Source organism: Vidua macroura, chromosome 5 (genome assembly GCF_024509145.1).
Source record: "Vidua macroura isolate BioBank_ID:100142 chromosome 5, ASM2450914v1, whole genome shotgun sequence".
Taxonomy (NCBI): Eukaryota; Metazoa; Chordata; class Aves; order Passeriformes; family Viduidae; genus Vidua; species Vidua macroura.
In genome coordinates, this window is record NC_071575.1 from 10,181,351 (window position 1) to 10,196,543 (window position 15,193).

Here is a 15,193-nt window from a genome sequence, read left to right on the forward strand (position 1 = left end):
GTACAAGAATGCTCCCAACCAGGAGCATGACTTGAGTATCAGCTTACCTCACATCAACCAAACAGCAGCAACAAAACCCCTTCAACAACAGACAGGTGACAACAAAATGGGGCAAGAAAAACAAAAGCAGAGAACTTTGTGGACTGAGACAAAAGCAGGAGAATAAAAGTTTAAGAAAAGGTTTCCTACCCCTTTGCAGAACCGTCAAACAACTTCTATTGACTGCTGAATAGCACACAGCAAACAGACCAAACAAAAGATATGATGAAAGACATATTTACTCGTGCAGGGCTCCTTCCCCCCACCTCAACCTTTCTTTCCTTTTCACATACACCCACACTGCACCGTTTGCATTGTGTTGTTAAATAACCAATAGCAACCCAGAGGAAACACTGGAAGGGTTTCTATGATGCTGTCAAGCACCAGACAGATGCTTGGCAGTGTCAATATGTTCTTTACATTTGGGTTCTGCCAAGGTTTGAAATTAAAAATAAAATAGGACTAATAATACTGGGAGAGGAAGAGAAAGATGGCAGTGAGTTAGTGCATGGATGTACAATAAACTTTTAAATCAGTGGAGTATCATCCTACCTACCTGCTGGGTTTTACTTCAGCAATCTGAACTGTTATGGAAATAAATAAATAAATACAGCTTTTCTTTTTATTGTGTACTGGCTGCAAGAATTTTTATAGAAAGCAAAGTAAAATCCTGGAGATTCCCAAGGTCCTCTACAACAGACTCCAAGGTTTCAGCTGCAAAGACGGGCCAAGCACATCTGATGTTGTATGTTTCAAAATCTGCTCCAAAATAAAATGCCCTAGATGCTGCAAAATTTTGCTGACTTGAGGTTTCAGAAGGCACAGAAATTTGCACGTTTGGAGAAGATCGAATTTTGAAAGCTTTTCTGACTAATATTACAGACTGCCCTCAAAACCACAGTGTGTAACATTCAGATATATTTAAGTGTCTGTAAAACAACTGTTCATTTGTCCTTCTCAGGTCATTAGACACAAAAACACCCCCAAAACCTCACCAGGTTTTGCAACTCATTTTTGTTTGACTAGTTTGCATTTTTTCATTTCAGCTGCCAAACCAAGTCAGGGGAAAAGCTGTTTCCACCTGACCCAAAGTGTTTTATTTAATCCTAATTGAAATGTTTTCATTTCTCTTTCAGATTAATCATCTTAAACATTTAAAAACAAAAAATATCATTTCCAAAGAAACATTTTGTTTAAAAATGTTGACTGTTCCAAATTTTCTACTAGTTTTTGGCTAAAATTAACTTGTTGAGTTGCTAAATGCTATCAGTCCTTAATTACTGTGTAACAGGTTTTAGGGTGCTTAGGGCAGAGAGAGTTCCCCCCAGCTCTCCTTGATTTGGTTTTTGAGCACTTTTTGAATTCATGCATCATAGAAATCATACAGCGCACTTTCTCCTGAGGCAATACAGAAACCACAGTACAATTAAACTGTATGAGAAGGGAAGGTGCTGAAAGGAATTCTGCCTTCCCAGTGCAGCCTGTGTACAAGGCAGGAGATGCATACAGATGCACAGAGCTGGCAACTCTCAAGCTACCTTAAAAATATCAATGCTAAACAGACATGTATCTAATAAAACTCAGCCACAGCTCCAAACTTAGGAGTGTTTTTACTAGGCTACTTCATTAGCTAAACAAGCAAGTGGGAGTTGCTGCAAATGTTACTCCTTGCCTTACTAGAGGCTTTCCCTTGCTTCTGGTAAACAGAAGACACAAGACAGCCTTGTGAATAGCTCATGGCACAGACTGAGAGCTAAAGCTAATCAGACAGGATGACAGGTCATCTTAATCAGCTCCAAAAGCCAATGCACATGCTCATCCCAGCTCCTCACCTCCCCTTCCCGCATCGCTCTCTCTCTCATTTGGCTGAATCTCCCCCTTCCCCCTCTGCTCACTTCCCACAAATGGTGCTGTTAAGAAAGAACGCAGGGAGTCCTTCAGGTCTCAGCATCCAGGGCGCAGGTGGTGAGGAAAACTTTGAAGTGAGCTCTCCACTAACTCTAGAGCCGGCCGTGCCTCCTCCATAAGCAGCTCTTATTAAAAAAAAAGACCAAGCATCCACTAGAACAAAACCAAGCAGGCCTATTTAATTAGGGCAAATACTTGATATCCACTTCTTCATGTTAAACCGCACAGTCACACAAGCCTGGGAGGTCTGATTAATTTTAAAATGCATGGTCGTGACAAGCGCCTCAGGGGTAAGAGAAAGGGGAAAAAAAATCCCACAAATCCTGCTAGCTCGACAAATAGGTTCCAGCTAAATGGTGTGTATGTTGCCCAGATTAAGATGTTACTATTCAGCGAGGGCTTGAACCTTTAATGTGAGGGACTGAGAGGCCTGAGAAACAGGTGGCTTGCTCTTCACTCTTGAATAAATGACATCCCCCGAAAGCTGCGGCACACGAGCACGCACAAGGAGCTGGCACACTCCCCCACGTACATCTGGGTACTGCAGACTGGGGCAGAGGCTCCTCCAGCACTCATCCAAGGACCAAAACGAAGGTCACAAAGCTAATGGCTTTTCCAGGGGAGGGGCAAATGAAAATAAAACAGTAATAATAATTAAAAAATTAAAAAGAGCACACAAAAAACCAAAGGCTAACTGCAAGCTGATCTGGGTGGAATACAACAGGGGAAACTCGCAGCAAAATGATGTGGGGTCAAAAGTGACAGAAAATTTTGAAAACCCCTACTGAAATGAATCACAGCTGGTGAGGAGTCTGGCTACTTGGGGAAAAAAGGGCAGACAGGAGCCCAAATAATTATTTTTGCCTTGCTGAACCACTTATATGTTGTGCTGTTAAAGATGAGAAGTGAAAAGAGAAGGCATTCTGCTTTGGCTCCTGCTTGTTCAATATTATGGAGTGAACATAACCCAGAAAGAAGTTTTAATTGTAGAGATCCATCAGAGAGACTTTCATTCTGAACCAGGGAGGGGGAGCAAGGGACTGCATCTTCTCTCCAAAAGCACTAGTTTCCTGTATCTCACTTGACCATAATGCTTTCTTCTATATTTGAGATGCTGTATCAGCACCTCAGATGCCTTTATCAAAAGGAAGAAGAAAAATCCAAAGGCTAAAAACCTTTGAGGATGTAAGAAGAGGGAGTTGGAAGGGAATCTGAGCAAATTTTGAAAACATCCATTGAAATAAGCCGTGACTATCAGGCTAAACTGTTGGGAAGGAAAACACTTAAAAACTGAAGGCAACAAATGAATAAACTTCACTTTGAGCAAGTCAGAGCTGGCAAGGCTTCAAACTAGGCTACCTCTGTTCTAGAGTTAAAGCACTTGTTAATAAAAATTTAAGCTACAGTATTTAACAGGGCCTTCTCGTCACATAGGCCTATTTCACAAATAAACTTTCAAATGTTTTAATTATTTTTTATTTGTATCAGCAGTATGTGAAAGCACATTTCCATATGGCAGGGTCTTTGAAAGAAGCAATGGAAGTTTTATGCTGGCCTGCTCGACAAGAAGAGACACATTTTCTGGTGACAGACTGCAGAGATGAGCATGGAACCACAAGGCACCTGAAGCATCCTTCCACAGCAGCACGAGTGCACGAGCAAAACTTGAAAGTACTCAACTGCAAAGTACCCTTGTTTGTCCTTCAGTGGAAAAGCATTACAAAGCCTCTTCAACACGCACTCTGTCAAAGGGGCAGTGAGGAACCAAATAAAAGAACTTTAAACCTCAACCAATTACAGTATCCTTAGGCCTTTCCCGAATCTGTGCACTTTATTTCCTCCCATCTCATCAGATGTGATTTAAAAACAAGAGTCTGCATTTCAAAGGCCACCCTTCTTGTGCCCATGAATGGCCTGCTTTGGAATCTGTGGCTTAAAAAGAGGGAGACATGTTGATCTTTTTACAAGATTTGCTGATGAAAAGTTTGATAATGTTAGGAGATACTTCAACTAGAGAGTCTGAATTCAGTATGGCTCACTTTTATAAATTACAGAACTGATTAAACAACAGTCATTTAAATTACCACATTAACAGGTGTTGTGATATAGAATGTAAACTTAAACATCAAATACAAATAGCCTTTGGGGAATGTTCAGAAGACAAAAATCATGCCCAAGAGGCTCTTCTCATCCCTTTTTTCACGACAAGCAATTACAGTCCTGCTGCCTACTATAATACATGAGGCTCTAGTACCCTCACTGCCTGTTAAAGCTCTGCAAACACACGTATTCCCTTCTTACCAAACAGCTGAGATGAATTGCTCCCCCTCTGAAGACCTAAGGACTCTAAGATCAAAATTTTGGAGCAGGAAAAATACAAAACACAATAAATGAATAATTTGTGTGTGTGTATTCATATATACTTACGTCTAAACACATATGATACATTAAAAATATTGTGTGTGTGCATGTATGTACGTGTGTATATCTGTGTATGTGTCTTTATGGAAAATTCAAAGTATTCACTTAAACAGCCCAAATGAATTGAGTTTCAGAGGTCCTCACCAAGGAGGAAAGAGCCATGCAGATGAATGACTGCATCCACATAAGCTCATCAGGTAGATGTCCATATGATCCTTCTTTATACAGAATTCCTAGAAATTCTGTACAACAAAACGGATCTGGCCTCAGAAGACCCACTATGAAGGTTTTAAAGATGAACAGATACATAACTTGTTAAAACTGCCAAAATGGAAAAAGAGGATTGATTCTTAATGAAAAGTCAGGAGATGTAAAGAGCCAAAGAATACTCCAGCTTATTCTAAAAATAGGAAGGAATTTACTTGTTTGCCTCTTTCATTTCCAGAAGCCAAGCCATACGTTTAGGGGAAAGGCTACAGAGATTTCAGAGATTTAATTTTCCACAAGCACAGGCCATAAATTAAAATACAGCAATCCAATCACATTAATAGTGAAAAAGCAAGGAAAAGCTAAGTGGTTGCTTTGGTCTTTTCTTTCACAAACTTGTGTCAAGCTCAGTGACTTCAAAGAGATTTCCATTTCATTTCTACAAATGAGGAGAACAGACAGACAGAGAGTCTCTGCCATCCTCTGAGGCCTGAAGAAAACAGAGGAAAAACATGCCTGTATCTCATTCTCCTAATGATTTTAGCTGCAAAAGGAATCCCATGGTCGGCAGACGACCCTCAGGGCAAGGGCTTGAGGTCTGTCACAGTGTGTAAGGCTTCTCCAAACCCACTCCATTATCTTCATTATTGTGTACCAGGAATAAAAGGGGACTGACTCCTCTTCTGAAGCTCAAGTTAGAAAGGACAGAATGTTTCATGTGAAATAACATTGTGTGACTTCAGTAATAGGTTTATGCCTTTGGGGGCCTAAGACTAAAGCTGCATATAAGGATTTTCCACAGAATTTGAGGGAAGAAAGATGAGCACTGTATTAGTAATGAGTAAAACTCCACGAGTTTTAGACCCACTGAAATACTTATGTCTCTGTGTCAGCATGACTCATTGTCAATCACATACTTCCATCCAGCAGCAGGAAAATGGCAAAATTAGGGGGAAAAGAAAAAGAGCAAGGAGCTTTGGAGCTAAGTATGAAAACACCCCCCCAAGTCATATCCAAGGAGGAAAAGGCAGTGCTGAGCTTTTGGAAGAGCAGGCAGTGTGGGTTCCTACAGGGCACATTAACCAAGAGTATATATACAACAAATCTACCTGAAAACCATTTATGTGAAGAGTGATGCTTCCCTTATCAGCTCCTGTGTGAGTACAGGGAAGTGTTTACATATGTACATTGCTGCATTCTGAGCAGTATGTTTAAAATGTAAAAATTCTTGTCCTTTACCGACAAAACTTACTAATTTTTAATTTTATTTTCTAACAAGCATAATTGTAGAAAACCATTTCCCTTGTATCAGTGAAGTTTCTTAGAAAGAGTCAAACCTGTTATCAATGTTTTGGAATATCTCACTTGTCTTAAAGCCCATTTCAGAAAAGAGAAGCCCTTTCCCTGACTGATATGGGGTTTGAATTGAGACCTAAAGTTGTGTATGCAGCCCTTCCCTTTTTTCTGATTTGGAAGAAACAGGCCATTTGAGAGAATGCCTGAAAAGCACATTTCCCACAGCAATTCAGAGGACTATTTCAAACAATAAAAAGAGAGCAAACATAGCCCATTGTACAAGTTAAATAATATATAAACTTTTGAGTACATAGAGAAATGGGAATGTGGCTCATATCTGGTCTTTGAAAGATTCACAGGAAATTGATTTAATTAAACCTCAACTACTGGTGCAAATGTTTCCCTTTCTTCCCAAAGGGAAATAAAGTATTATATTATTCTTGTTGACATAATGCAGCAAAGCTTAACCAAGATTCTTGATCTTCATCCCACAAAGCTTTACAAACTGGCAAGACTAAAAATCATTACTGAAATATGCATTTATCACAAATTGCTGCATTTTTACCTACATGTACTATCAAAGATTCCCACTTGTAACACCTCATTCACAGGGAAATTCATTAATATGCTAATTACCTGACTAGCAACCAGTGATGACTGACAATTTTACTTTAGCACTACATGAAGAAGACATGACAATAATTTTCTGCTGGAGTTCAAACAGAGAAGACACTGTGTTGTATTGGTATATATCTCATTTAGGGAAAAAGACTCATATTTGTAGAAGATCTCTAAGAACAGTCTAGCCATCTGCACCCAGAAATATATATTTTTTTTTTAATTAGCCACTCTAAAAACAACCATGTTGGCTGAAGGGAAGGGGGAGGGAGGCTTGTCAAAATGATGTATTTGTCCCTCACCACCTTTCAATGCTCTTATGCAAGTCTAATTTTCTTCCTAGCCACCTCACCTCTCTGGCCTCCTTTTGTTTCATGTCCCATTTCCCATTCTCTTCTAACTTCTGAACTTTTGTTAGTTCGCTTTTAAGGAGAAAAGGAAAAAAAGCTCAACTCTTTCCTATTCATTTTTTCCTGGATGGGGAGTAAGCAGAGACATGAATATGGCACCCTCATAATGATTTAACTAGGGCTTAATGAAATTTTCATCACAACCTGCTGTTCAATTTAATGGCCTTTGAAAGACAATAGAACAATAGCTAGAGGGAAGAAAAGATTTTTTTGTTGCACGCATTTGCAAAGCCCAACATTCAGTTGCTCCCCCTCCTCTCTCTCCCAATCTCCTCACAAAGCTGTAGATCTTTTGTTTGTACTGTATATTTTCATTTTAATAGAGCTGAGATAATGCACAAGCTCTGTAACCATTCTCATGTCTATCTGTGGCCTTTCCTTAATGGAGTCTGTGCAGCTTGTACAAACTCATACTCAGAGTATTTATACACTGCCCAGAACTCCTTGTTCTCCCCTCTCTCAGATAAAAGCCTGATCTCCTTCCCACCCATTCCCCCTGCAATCTCTTCCATCCAAAGGCACAAGGTATGCTATGGCACTGACCCTTACATCTACTTAAATGCAACAGAAATGTTGTAAGTAATATTAAAAAAAAAAAAAAAAATGCTCAAAGAATTTGTTTCCCAGCAGACCCTTACTGCGTACTCCAGTCAAGAAAAGCCTAATTTACAATCCTGTCATGCTCCCATATGTGCCAGCGTGTTTGTACCCATACTTCCATTCCAGTATGCAGGTTGTCCTGAAATTTTCTTGTAGGTGCTGTCACTTCATGCTTTAGCACTGAGGTGGGCCCTGAGAGCCCTGCTTTTAAGCATTTGGAACAGATTTCTGTAACAGGATAGGTGAGTGTGAATGAGGATGGAGTCTCATTGCCGTGCCCTACCCTAGGAAACAAGGCTCAGTATGCTCACACAATTGGCTTGCAGTGCTCCGAAAAGGAAGCTGTAAATAAGCATGCAGATACCTACAGAGAGCATAACAAGAACTTCATCTTCCAGTCAGGACTTGGACTCTGCCCCAAACAGGCAAAAATTAAAAATCCTCATCTTTGGTCTTAGTCCCAGCCCACAGAGCACAAGTCCTATCACCACCAGCTGGAGAGAGGGTCTCAAAAGACACTTGTTCTCCAGAAAGGGACACCTAGGAGCCAAAGCTGAGACTTGCTGGCCACACAGAATGCAGAAAACACCTGCATTCCCTGTCTGTACAGCACCTGCACTACACATGAACGGACCATGATCTGTCCCACACAAAACCCCTCACAAACTCCCAGTTTACCTTCTTACCTTTCAAACAATGACCTGCCCACTAGATCATTTCACAAAAACACTGACATTGATGATAAATAATACTTCTTTTAGGTCTAGAAATGGGAAGAAGGGAGTAGTGGTGTAAAAGCCCCCACGTGATTAAAATTAGCTTACTGCAGGCATATTGAGGAGATTGCCACTGTAACAAAAAGACCAATAGACTCTCTTTTTTGGGAAAAGCTAAAAACATTATGGGACACTGATAAAATTTACCTCTAATGTAGAAAAGAACTGTAAGATCTGCTGGCAAAGAAAAGCAAGCAGAGCAGAAAACGGCACAATTAGAAAGTGTATGTATCCAAAGGATCTGGAGAAAAGAAAAGAACACAGAAAATTTTGGCCAGCTTCCCAGGCCTTACCTTCTGGCTCGTTTTTGATGAGCTCTTCCATTTTCCTTTGCTTCAGGGTGTCCACGACATCTGCCAGGCTCCCCTTGCGCCGCTCCGGGGTTCCCAGGGCTGTGCTGGACAAGGACTCTCCACTCTGGCGCCCACCTTCTTCTGCCTTCAGGGGTGAGGTAGATGAGTTGTGCGGGGCAAATGAAGACATCACTTTATTGCCATCAACTTCCTGAAAGGGGAGAAAAACAAGATGAAACGTTCCTTTCTTTTCTTGAAGAAGGGGGGAAAATAAATTGACGGAAAGAAAGGAAGAACAGTCCTTTGTTCTTTGAGTTCATTGCTATTTGTTCTTCTGTTGAAACCTTTAAAAAAAGGCATGCAATGCTTCAAAAACACCCAGAACAAAGCCTATCCATAAAGCATAAACCAAGATTACAGGCTGGAGTGAACAAAGATCAGCTTGCAAGAGAGAAATATAAAATACAGTTTTTCCCTAATTGAGAAGAAGTGTTGTTCTCATCGGTTTCCTAATAACAATGGTATTGATTACCTGTAATTGTTTGTTCTTTTACAGCTCTCTTTCTAAAAAAACCTTCAATTTTTACAAGGACCATTAATTTTCTGACTTTATAAAGTACTTAATGCCTTGATTGGCTAGTTGTTTTAAGAAAGAAAATAGCAACTAAACATTAAATGTCCTTTGCCATATGACATATTTTTACTCACAGTTCAAGCACTTCTCCCATCTATAAAGGATGAAGCAATTGCTTTCTGTTTTCTAATTCTATTCTCTTCTGTCTTAAACCTTCATTTCTTGTAGAAATAGTATTTTTCACAAAGGTGGTCCTAATGACTTTCCCTGGCAGCACAATGGCAAAACTCTGTGACTTCCTGGAACATGCACACAACCCTCTTCACGTGAGAGCCCATAGAGGTCTACTCATTAATTTTAATGGAAAGCAAAACTGGTTCCAGCATCTTCAAACCCGCCTTCATTAACGTAAGAGCCTTCTTCTCCACATCTCCTCCACCTTAAAGCAACGTTCTCTGCACATATTCCTCCTCCTTTCATGTCTGTTGTACCCTACTCTTCTGTACACATCTCCCGAACCCGTTTTTCCCTCTGCTAATATATGCCATCTGTACCTGAAAAACTTAGGTCAGCGTCTCCAAACAAAGATTGCAGCAGAGTAATACACTGCATAAAATATAATGCTGTAAACATAAGTAGTTTTTATTTTGATGTGATCTCCCAGTTTTTTTTTTTCACTATCCTTTTTTTTGTACTCTAGCTGTTTAATGAATATTGTTTTTTAAATAAGCCACTGGATCATCTTGTTATATGAGTTAGAGACTTGGTTGAAAAAGTCTTAATTTTTTAATTGTTTTTATTTTTGCACTTCATTTCAGAGGGTATGAATGTGCTACATATGTCTATAAATATGCACATACAGTGTTCAGTGATTTTTGTTATAATTTTATAATTTTTTTGAGTAATTTTGATGTCTCTGTACTAATAAATCACAGTATTTCAGAAAAAAAACTTTTATAAAAGAATGTAAGTTGCTACCAATTATTTTAATAAAATCTGAGTAAAGCTACATGGAAAACCTGCAATAAAGAAAATATATTTGTTTTCACAGGCTACTTTGTTGTGGCAAAAAGATTACCTATGGTTAAGAAAACTTTTAATGCAAACAGTTGCGAGCAGCTTGAATGTGTTATACTAGTGAATAAATGCCCTAACAGAATCGGATTTAACTGAGATTACGATCTGGGCCATCATATGCCCCAAAAACCAAACCCAGTGATGTTAATGAGAGTCTTTCTACTGACGTCAATGAGCTTTTGACCAAGCCCTAAAAAATTTTCCAACTCCAATCAACAGAAATGCTCCTTTTTTTTTTTCCTTCCAACTCCCTCCATTTTTGTTCTGTGCTTGAAAAATTCCTAGTTGTTAACATGGGACTTCAAAACTTAGTTGAAGCCAAATGCAATTTCTTTCACATATAGACTTGAGTAAACTGATTTTTTAACACCAATCTAAACAAGCAAAATGGTTAACTTCAGCATCATTTCAGATTTTATCTAAAATTCAAAACCATTATCACCAAGTGGCAATTTTTTTTTCTACACACAGTATCTTGAAAGCTGCTTTCTTATTCACACTTTGAGACAGATAAGCCAAATATCATCATCCTTAGTTACAGTTCTTAAATCTACCTATGCCACCAGTCGTGTATAGGAACAGTGGGTTTCTTCATTTCACCAGGAACTAGTTTCTTCTTTTAATCCAAAGCAGGTCCCAAAAGACCTGTTTCGCTCCTGTTTCTCTGTGTCACAGACACAAAGTATTTGTAAAACTTGCCAAAACCTCAGATATCACAGCTGCTGCTTCCATGCCCATTTGGGGTACATGCAAGTGGGGTTTTATATGTACAAATATATTCTGAGTATAAAACCAGTTTGTTATAAGAGAAGAAGCAGAAGAACACGAGGATTGAATGATTATGTAAAGTAATATAAGATGGTTTTCAGAATCACAAATTGCTTGGCTTTCAAACGAAACTCACAAGTATTTTTGAAACTCTGCCTTGCTTTCTGGGGAAAAGGAACTGTGAGGGGGACAATGCAGTAGTCTGTGAACAAAGCATCATGAAGGGACTCTGAATACTCAATTCCTTGTTCTTTCATATGCACTGTGAAAACATAGAAAATATAACCTTTTTCCCCCCCATTTCATCTTCCTACCTGTAAAACAGCCACAAGTAATCTCTTATAAAGATCTTGGAATGATAAATTCATTAATAACAGAGATACCCTCCCTCCTGCAATGCTGGCTAAAAGCATTTATAATACCACAGTTAGAAAGACTTCATAGCTGGCTAAGAAAGGAAAGGGAAGCGTTCTACACAGATTTTTTTTTAAAGGTAAATTAGATACTAAAATATACAATCAAGAAACCATCCCCCTGCAAAAAGTTTCTTTAGATCTCTTGGTTAGGTGTGCACATATGCAGTGTTTGCATATCACATACATGGCTATTTATACACTTGTGGGATTTAAGCCTCAATCAAAACACATATACAGTAGGGGAACAGCTGCAATCACATCTCAGTGGGTTAAATTACAGTACACCAGTGAATTATTCATTCAGAAAGATCTGTAGCAATCACACATCCATTGCGTGATTTGCAATCCAAGAGGAATCCTCTCCTCTCTGTGCTGGTGGAGGAGAGCTCACCCCAGCTTCTGCTGCTGAGGACACTTCAGCATGAATCCTCTAGCAAACCAGCTCCAGAACCTGCTCTCCCACAAGCCCAGCATCCTTTTATTCTGCTATTCACAACAACAACACAAAACATGCAACAGTTACCTCCGCTTTCACTCCGTGCCCCTCTCTTTTATTTTGTTCTGTCTTATGCCATCATTTGGAGACATGAAAAAGCTCTCAATGGGTCTGGATTTTTACTTCTAGCATGTAAAAAGAAAGGATATTTCCCCCACATAAAACCTGCTTGTGTCAGTGGCTGAATAAAGCCTAAAAACTTCAAGTAAAGAAAATCCTCTGATATTGCACACAGAAGTTTAACTGTCCCCCTGAGAAACTCAGAGAAATCCTTAATGGCAAGAAAGATAGGTCAGCAACAGTTAAAAATCAATCCCCTGAGAAGAAGTTCCTTCCCAACAAGCGAGATTTAGCAGGTTCTTTTTTTAAAGGGACAAATTGACATGACTTTCTCCAGTTCAACTGAGAGAAAAGCAATAACACTGTAAAGTGGTATTAAGAAACACCAATATCTACTACCAACATTGTACAATTAAGTCCATCAAGCCACACACAAAACCCATCTCTCAGCCAGCAGGGCAGTGGACAAACACTTTTCCTGGAGAACAGCTTCTCCCAGCTGCATAACCATTTCACCTGTTCAAGTTTGATTACATTCCAGCCTCTGGCACTGCTAATCCTGGTAACAGTTTTATGCAGGCAGCAGCTGCTCAGTGGATGGGGCTCTGCTGTTCACCTGCACTGCCAATTGCTCTGCTGATGTGTGCTGGCCCAACACCTCCTCCAGCTCCGAGCTGGGATGGTACTCACCAAACAGCTGAGGCTGCTGCTTCTTGATTTCCCCTCTGGAAAGGCAGACAAGGACCTGCACAGACCTTGCTGAAGCAAACACTCCAGCCCCTTCTTTCCCTCCCAAGCAACAGCAACACAAAAGGGACCAGCCCACGTCTCGTGTCTTCTGCTTCTGTTCCAAGCTAGAATCCACAGGAAGACCTGTTCCTTTACAAGAAAGTTGCCTCGATATTGCCAAACAGCTTCCCACCTATGGAGGAAATACCTCTTCCAAGGTTTAATGATAAAACAGGCTTCTGCCCTTTCAGGATGAGGTCAATAATCTTCCTTTGTTAATCTTGGGCAAGCTTTACTTAATCTAGCCCCCTTGTCACCTTTGTGATTGACAGGAAAAGTCATGTCACTGGACAATGGACTTGTCCTCACTGAGCAGTATCTTTAAAAAAGATTACACAATGTTACCCTTGCTCTCATAAAAAGTGCAAACATTGTCCTGTTAAAAGAAACTCTTCATTCCAGCTGTATCTTTCAAATTGTCTCCCTCTGTTTCCAGGGTCCAAGGGAGGCATATTTCAGTTCTATAGAGGAACACTTACAGGCTTAATGAAAAGAAACAGGTTGTACTCGGTGAGATTTCCAAAATATCTCTTGGTGATCTAAATAGATCACATCTTCTCCTTCCTCATCTAGAGATGCACATTATTCCTGTCTGCAATTAAACTCAGACACTCTCCTTCTGTGACATTAAAATTTTGTCCCAAACCAACCAAGAATCGAAGCAGAAGAAAACTGAGAACTAAGTCTGAAACTGTTAATTACCACCATATGGTATGCATGAAGTCTGCATCTGCAGGGAAAAAAAAAATATATATATATATCATAAGAATCAAGCTGCTGGTTTTGCAGCCAAAAACACCTGGAATAAAATACTTCTGACTTTAAAACAAGCACAGATATTGTCTGATTTTAAGAAGCCTGTGATCCTAAAAGCAAGCAAAAAGGTTCTTTTTTTCAAAGCTGGAATTTTGCCCATGCTTCACTCTTTTAGGATGTGTAAAGAAGACCAAAGGCAGGGTTTTTTTCTCTGTTTTCTACATTAGACATGTAGGCTAACATGTAGACTATTTTATGGTCTCCATAGTGACCAGCAAGCTGATAACAGTATGACGTAAGAGATAATAAAAAAACAGAATACTTCACTCTTCAGAAGACAAATGATTCTCCAGCAATTTAGTACTGTTTCCTATTTTTTAAAATTTATTTTCCCCAACAATATTGCAAGAAATGAGTATCTGTGTGTAAGATTCAAAAGCATAGCTACTTCAAGTGAAAATCTGGAAGCTGTAGAAATACTTCCATTGCTCACAGGAGGCCCACCAGCAATTACAAGAAAACTCAATTTGACATTTCCAGTATTTGTTAACGTTTAAAAGAAACAAAACAGACGCACAATATTCACAAAGCAAGAATGAGCTTCAATTTTTTGCTTAACCTTCCATTTACAATCTTTGCCTCAATTAATGTACTTTAAGTTACTTTAGGAGCTTAAGTGCCATCACCTTTTAATGGGAATCATATTTTCAAATCACTTAAGTGGTCTGGAAAACTGTCTCCATCTACATGCTGTGTCACAGGGGCTGCAGAGTGGGGATTACCACAAACCTGCCTGGCTTCTGCTGGCTGTCAACCTGACACCCTCAGGAAAGTGAAACCCATATTCCATAAGGCTTCCCAGTGGGCACTGTGCTTTTCATATGATAGAATTTCCTTCCTTGTATCTTATATTTAATAGGTCTTTGGTCTGTAAGCCTCCTCCACATAGTAAAGTTGCTCATCAGTGGTGGAGAGGAATGATCCCAAGGAGATTGAAAAGGAAACAGTGGAGGACACCGTAAGCAAACAGGAGACTACAGAAGGTCATAGAAGGGAAGAACAGGTGGAAGATGATAAATACATTGTTAGGAAGTAAGAAATTATACATAACCCAAAGAGGGATAAAAGTGATTAAGGGCATCATATAAAGATCCAAACATTATGGGTCTGCAATCAGATCCATGCGAAGCAACCAGTGTCCTTTATACTGATTATTTCTTTTCCTAGGACTCTGGTTTTAATGATGACAAGGAAATCAAACACAATAGAGAGTGAGGAAGTAAGTAATGGATCAGAAGAGCCAGCTGAAGAGGCCATTGTGGCAGAGAACTTTTACCTGAATTAGGTGAACGAAACACAGTGAACAGAGATGCACTTTTTTGTTTTCTTTTACTGTGACCGTACTACTACCATCAAGAGAAATAGATTCAAGTCAAATACTGATTTGGCTTTACTGACACAACATATTTGGAACTCCGTATCTTGGAGGTACTACCAAGATTTATATAATCCTGATGACATCTTGTTCTCCCTCTAAAATGTTAAAATTTCACTTTGCAATGGAATTTTATTTATTTTAAGCAATCATTACTAGCTCTTGTCCTTCAGTTTGTATTTATTTGACATGAAGTGCTGTATCTAATTACTGACCTCTTCCTGATGAAGCAGAAGGTACACTGGCAGAGGTTT

General features: G+C 39.4%; 1 protein-coding gene across 7 annotated transcripts in view; it reads right to left on the reverse strand.

Annotated features, from left to right (window-relative positions):
• The window catches only part of SOX5 (SRY-box transcription factor 5), a 611,216-nt gene that overhangs the window by 209,198 nt on the left and 386,825 nt on the right, over positions 1-15,193 (reverse strand). For all 7 annotated transcript variants that reach the window (XM_053977622.1, XM_053977623.1, XM_053977626.1 and 4 more), the window contains one exon: positions 8,569-8,779. In XM_053977622.1, coding sequence (XP_053833597.1) covers positions 8,569-8,779 — 211 coding nt within the window. The remainder of the gene's footprint in view (positions 1-8,568; positions 8,780-15,193) is intronic.